A 5,827-nucleotide genomic window follows, 5' to 3' on the forward strand; every position below is an offset into this window, starting at 1 on the left:
GGGGAGAGAACCCAGGAGTCCTGGCTCCCAGCCCCCCTGCTCTAACCCACCAGCCCCCACTCCCGTCCCAGAGCCAGGGAGAGAACCCAGGAGTCCTGGCTCCCAGCCCCCCCTGCTCTAACCCACCAGCCCCCACTCCCCTCCCAGAGCTGGGGGGAGAACCCAGGCGTCCTGGCTCCCAGCCCTAGCCTACATTGCTGCTTTCTGGAGGTGGGACCCCAGGTCTGTCATGTGCCTTGGGGGGGATTTCTGGTCTCCCTGCCCATTCCTCGTGGGTGGATCCTGCTGGGGAGGGGGCCGGGTCTGACTCTACTGTTTCCCCCCCACCCCCCAGGTCACACCATCGGCATTGGGGACTCCATTGCTGACGCGAAGACCTACCAGGACATTCAGAACACCATCAAGAAAGCCAAGCAGGATGTCATAGAGGTGCCAGGGGTCGGGGGGCGCCGTGGGGGAGCTGGCCTGGCCCCGTTGTGCTGGGGTTTGGGGGGCAGTGGTGCTCTGCGTTTTGGGGCTTGTGGGTGGTGGTGATGGGTTTGGGGGACAGTGGGACATGGAGGCTGGGTTTCAGGGGGCCTTGGGGGGCTGGGTTTGGGGGCAGTGGAGGCCTGGATGTGGGGGGCTGGGATTTGGGGGCAGTGGAGGGCTGGATGTTAAGGGGTGTGGTGGCAGAGTTTGGGGGAGCTGTAGGGGCCTGGATTTGGAGGGGTGTGGAGGCTGGGTTTTGAGGGGCTGGGTTTGGGGGCAGTGGAGGGGTGTGGAGCCTGGATTTTCGGGGCAGTTGGGGGGGCTGGATGTGGAGGGGTGTGGGGACTGGGTTTGGGGGAGCTGTCGGGGGCTGATCTGGAAGGGTGTGGAGGCTGGGTTTGCGGTAAGTGGAGGCTGGGTTTTGGGGGGCTGGGTTTGGGGATTTGGGGGCTCGTTTTGGGGGCTGTGGAGGCTGGGTTTGGGGGAGCTGTGGGAGGCTGGATCTGGAGGGGCGTGGAGGCTGGGTTGTGGGGGGCCATAGGGGGCTGGGTTTGGGAGCAGTGGAGGGGTGTGGAGGCTGGGTTTTGGGTTTGGTGTGGAGTTTGGGAGCTGTGGAGGGGCATGGAGGCTAGGGGACGGGGGTTTAGGGGGCGGGGGGTTGGGGGGTTGGGGAGGCTGGGGTTGGGGGCCATAGGGGGCTGGGTTTGGGAGCTGTGGAAGGGCGTGGAGGCTGGGTTTGGGAGCTGTGGAGGGGCATGGAGGCTAGGTTTCGGGGGGCTGGGTTTGGGGGCAATAGAGGGGTCTGGAGGCTGGGGTTGGGGGCCATAGGGGGCTGGGGTTGGGGGCAGTGGAGGGGCGTGGAGGCTGGGTTTCGGGGGGCCATAGGGGGCTGGGGTTGGGAGCTGTGGAGGCTGGGTTTCGGGGGGCCATAGGGGCTGGGGTTGGGGGCAGTGGAGGTGCGTGGAGGCTAGGTTTCGGGGGGCTGGGTTTGGGGGCAGTGGAGGGGCGTGGAGGCTGGGGTCGAGGGGCTGGGTTCACCCCACCAGAGGCCCCTCTGGGAGGAGGGCTGGCGGTGGGGTTTCGGGGGCCCAGCGCTCACCCCGTGCCGCTCTCCAGGTGATCGAGAAAGCTCACAACAACGAGCTGGAGCCCACGCCGGGCAACACGCTGCGGCAGACCTTCGAGAACCAGGTGAACCGCATCCTGAACGACGCCCGCGACAAGACCGGCTCCTCTGCCCAGAAGTCCCTGTCCGAGTACAACAACTTCAAATCCATGGTGGTGTCAGGGGCCAAGGGCTCCAAGATCAACATCTCCCAGGTGGGGCTAGAACCCGGGGACTGGCTGCTGCCCCAGGGCCTTGCTTCCAGGGGTGGGCAGGGCCTTCTCACAGCCCCACTCCCTGAGGTGGGAGTGGGCAGGGCCTTCTCTGAGCCCCACCCCCTGGGTTGGGAAGGTGGGAGTGGGCAGGGCCTTCTCCAAGCCCCGCCCCCTGGGTTGGGAAGATAGGAGGGGCTTCTATGAGCTCCACCCCTGGGTTGAGATGGTGGAAAGGGCCCTGGGTTGTGAAGGTAGGAGTGGGCAGGGTCTTCTCTGAGCCCCACCCCCTGGGTTGGGGAGGTGGGAGGGGCTTTTTAGCACCGTCCCCTGGGTTGAGATGGTGGGATGGGCCTTCTCCCAGCTCTTCCCCCTGGGTTGGGGGAGGGGCTCTCTTCCAGTCCTGTCCACCCAGTGCTAGCTTTTCACCTTGCCCCCAGCCTCCCTCAGGATCTGTGGGGCTGGGCATGGGGGGGGAGGAAAGCAGCGTGGGAACCCTTTTGGGGGAGCTGCATGTGCGGAGCTGGGGCAGCCCCTCTGTCCAGCCCCAGTCCCAGGTGTGAATCACGGTCGGCCGGGGGGGCTGTGAAGTTCCCCCGTCACAATGGGGGGGGCTGATCTCAGTCTGTGGGGATCCATCCCCGGGGGCCGCTGGGAGGGGCTGGGTGAAGAGGGGGAGACCCAGGCCTGGCTTGGCCAGTGGGCTGGGACCAGGTTGGCACCGGGGTCACCCTCCCCCCCCCCCGCGTCCTTCTCCCCCCCAGGTCATTGCCGTGGTGGGGCAGCAGAACGTGGAGGGGAAGCGCATCCCGTTCGGGTTCAAGCACCGCACGCTGCCCCACTTCATCAAGGACGACTACGGGCCAGAGAGCCGGGGCTTCGTGGAGAACTCCTACCTGGCTGGCCTGACGCCCACTGAGTTCTTCTTCCATGCCATGGGCGGGCGCGAGGGCCTCATCGACACGGCCGTCAAGACAGCCGAGACCGGTGAGGAGTGGGGCACTGTGGGGTGGGGAGTGGGGCAGGGGGCGCTCTCACACTGGGATACCGCGGCAAGCTGCAAACCCCTGCAGGTCCTGCGCTCACACAGACCTTCGCCCCCAGCTGCGTTTCCGTGCTGGTGCCTGTGTAAGAAAAAGCCCCCCCCCAAAATCGGGACATCTGGTCACCCTCCAGCCGGGACCCACCTCCCGGCTTCAGTCTCTGTTCCCCAGACGGGTGTCGAGTTATGGGGGGAGCGTCCCCTCTTTGATCCTTTGCTCGAGAACTCTTGTACCGAGAACTCGTGGGTGGTGAATGTCGTGGTGCCAGGGCGCTGCTTGGGGGTATCTCCCCGGCAGTGCCCCCCCCCCCCGCGCTGACGCCCACTTTCCCCTCCCCAGGGTACATCCAGCGGCGGTTGATCAAATCCATGGAGTCGGTGATGGTGAAATACGACGCCACCGTACGCAACTCTATCAACCAGGTGGTGCAGCTGCGGTACGGCGAGGACGGGCTGGCCGGGGAGAGCGTGGAGTTCCAGAACCTGGCCACCCTCAAGCCCTCCAACAAGGCCTTCGAGAAGAAGTGAGCGAACCTGGCCCTGTGCGTGTGGGGTGCCGTTTCCCCCCGCCCCAGAGGTGGCCGCATCGCGGCGCCGGGCAAGGGGTCCCTGGGTAACCGGCCGCCAGGCCCCAGAGGTGGCTGCATCTCTGCTCCGACCGAGGGGTCCCTGGGTAAACAGCCGCTCCGCCCCAGAGGTGGCCGCATCTCAGTGCCGGGCGAGGGGTCCCTGAATAACCAGCCGCCCCGCCCCAGAGGTGGCGGCATCTCAGCTTCGGCTGAGGGGGTCCCTGTGTAACCAGCCGCCCCGCCCCAGAGGTGGCTGCGTTGTGGTGCAGAAGCTGTACATTTGGGAGTATGGGTGGGGAAAGGTTTCAGAGGGAGGGGTGTGAGGGAGCAGCTCCTAGGGGTGGGTATGTGGGGAGGCGCCCCCCCAGCAGCTCTCACTCCTGGCCCTTCTGCCCCCAGGTTCAAGTTTGACTACACCAACGAGCGGGCGCTGCGGCGCACCCTGCAGGAGGAGATGGTGAAGGACATCCTGAGCAACGCGCACATCCAGAACGAGCTGGAGAGGGAGTTCGAGAAGATGCGCGAGGACCGCGAGGTGCTGAGAGTCATCTTCCCAACGGGTGACAGCAAGGTGAGCGGGTCAGCGCGGGACCCAGAAGTCCCAGCCCCCACCCCCCTGCTCTGACCCACCAGCCCCCACGCCCCTCCCAGAGCCGGGAGAGAACCCAGGAGTCCTGGCTCCCAGCCCCCCTGCTCTGACCCACCAGCCCCCGTTCCCCTCCCAGAGCCAGGGAGAGAACCCAGGCATCCGGGCTCCCAGCCCCCCTGCTCTTGACTCTAAACCTCAGGACCCTGCGGTGTGGGGGGAGGCTCTGGATTGTACCATGTGCTGAGCCCCTGTTTCTTCTCTTCCCCTCCCCCTCCCCCCCCAAGGTGGTCTTGCCCTGCAACTTGCTTCGCATGATCTGGAACGCCCAGAAGATCTTCCACATCAATGCGCGCCTGCCCTCCGACCTGCACCCCATCAAGGTGGTGGAAGGTGGGTCTTCCCCCCGGCCCCGTCGAGGGGCCAGTCAGCCCCATGGCATGCTGGGATAGCCGGGGGGGGGGTGGGGGTGTTTCTCTGCAGGGACCCTGAAACTGCCCTGGGGGGGGGAATGCCGGCCTGGAGTCTGATCCGGTGTGGGAGCAGAGGGTACTAAGCCCAGACAGGCCCGTGGTCCGATCCAGTGCTGGGCATGGGGGGGTACTGCCCGTGGACTGGTCTGATCCGGGTGGGGGGGGGGGATACTGGCCTAGGGGGGGACCCAGAAGATCTTCCACATCAACATGTGCCTGCCCTCCGACTTGCACCCCATCAAGGTGGTGGAAGGGGGGACACTGGGTGGCTCTGTGGACGCTGGGGCGACCCCTGGGGCGTCTGACGCTGTCCCGTTCTCTCTCCCCCCCCCCCCTCAGGCGTGAAGGAGCTGAGCAGGAAGCTGGTGATCGTGAACGGGGACGACCCGCTGAGCCGGCAGGCCCAGGAGAACGCCACCCTCCTCTTCAACATCCACCTGCGCTCCACGCTCTGCAGCCGGCGCATGGTGGAGGAGTTCCGGCTCAGTGGGGAGGCCTTCGACTGGCTGCTGGGCGAGATCGAGTCCAAGTTCAACCAGGCCATCGTAAGTGCCGGGGGGTGGCGGAGCCGGGGGGGGGGGCAGCTGGCCTAACGCAGGACAGGCGGGACACCGGGGTAGATGGGGCCCATCCAGGTGGGATGCCGGGGTGGGAGGCAGAGGATGGCTGCCCCAGGAGCCGGTCTCCCGGGCTGGTTCCTCCCCCTCTCTGGTTCCGACGCCGTATCCCACTCCCGCAGGCTCACCCGGGCGAGATGGTGGGCGCCCTGGCGGCCCAGTCGCTGGGCGAGCCCGCCACCCAGATGACCCTGAACACCTTCCACTACGCCGGCGTCTCGGCCAAAAACGTCACGCTGGGCGTGCCCCGTCTCAAGGAGCTGATCAACATCTCCAAGAAACCCAAGACACCCTCCCTCACCGTCTTCCTGCTGGGGCAGTCCGCCCGGGACGCCGAGCGGGCCAAGGTAACGCCGTGGGGCTCTGGCGTTGGGGGAGGGGGAATGGGGGGAGGCTGCGTGGGGTCCCCCTCACCCCGTCTCTCTCCTGCCAGGATATCCTGTGCCGGCTGGAGCACACGACTCTGCGCAAGGTGACGGCCAACACGGCCATCTACTACGACCCCAACCCGCAGAGCACGGTGGTGGCGGAAGACCAGGAGTGGGTCAACGTCTACTACGAGATGCCCGACTTCGACGTGAGCCGCATCTCGCCCTGGCTGCTGCGGGTCGAGCTCGACCGCAAGCACATGACCGACCGCAAGCTCACCATGGAGCAGATCGCCGAGAAGATCAACGCTGGTGAGGGGCCGGGGGGGGGGGGGGGGATGTATGGTGCCTGTTTTCCCACAGAGAGAGACACACACACACACA

General features: G+C 66.4%; 1 protein-coding gene across 1 annotated transcript in view; it reads left to right on the forward strand.

Moving 5' to 3' along the window:
- The window catches only part of LOC112111437 (DNA-directed RNA polymerase II subunit RPB1), a 21,401-nt gene that overhangs the window by 11,234 nt on the left and 4,340 nt on the right, over positions 1-5,827 (forward strand). Inside the window, 9 exon segments of the mRNA XM_026660357.1 lie at positions 335-429; positions 1,588-1,791; positions 2,553-2,775; positions 3,171-3,354; positions 3,799-3,970; positions 4,273-4,378; positions 4,798-5,003; positions 5,198-5,422; positions 5,509-5,755. Coding sequence (XP_026516142.1) covers positions 335-429; positions 1,588-1,791; positions 2,553-2,775; positions 3,171-3,354; positions 3,799-3,970; positions 4,273-4,378; positions 4,798-5,003; positions 5,198-5,422; positions 5,509-5,755 — 1,662 coding nt within the window.

This window comes from Terrapene carolina, unplaced genomic scaffold, assembly GCF_002925995.2.
Source record: "Terrapene carolina triunguis isolate 2854851 unplaced genomic scaffold, T_m_triunguis-2.0 Scaffold751, whole genome shotgun sequence".
Classification (NCBI taxonomy): domain Eukaryota; kingdom Metazoa; phylum Chordata; order Testudines; family Emydidae; genus Terrapene; species Terrapene triunguis.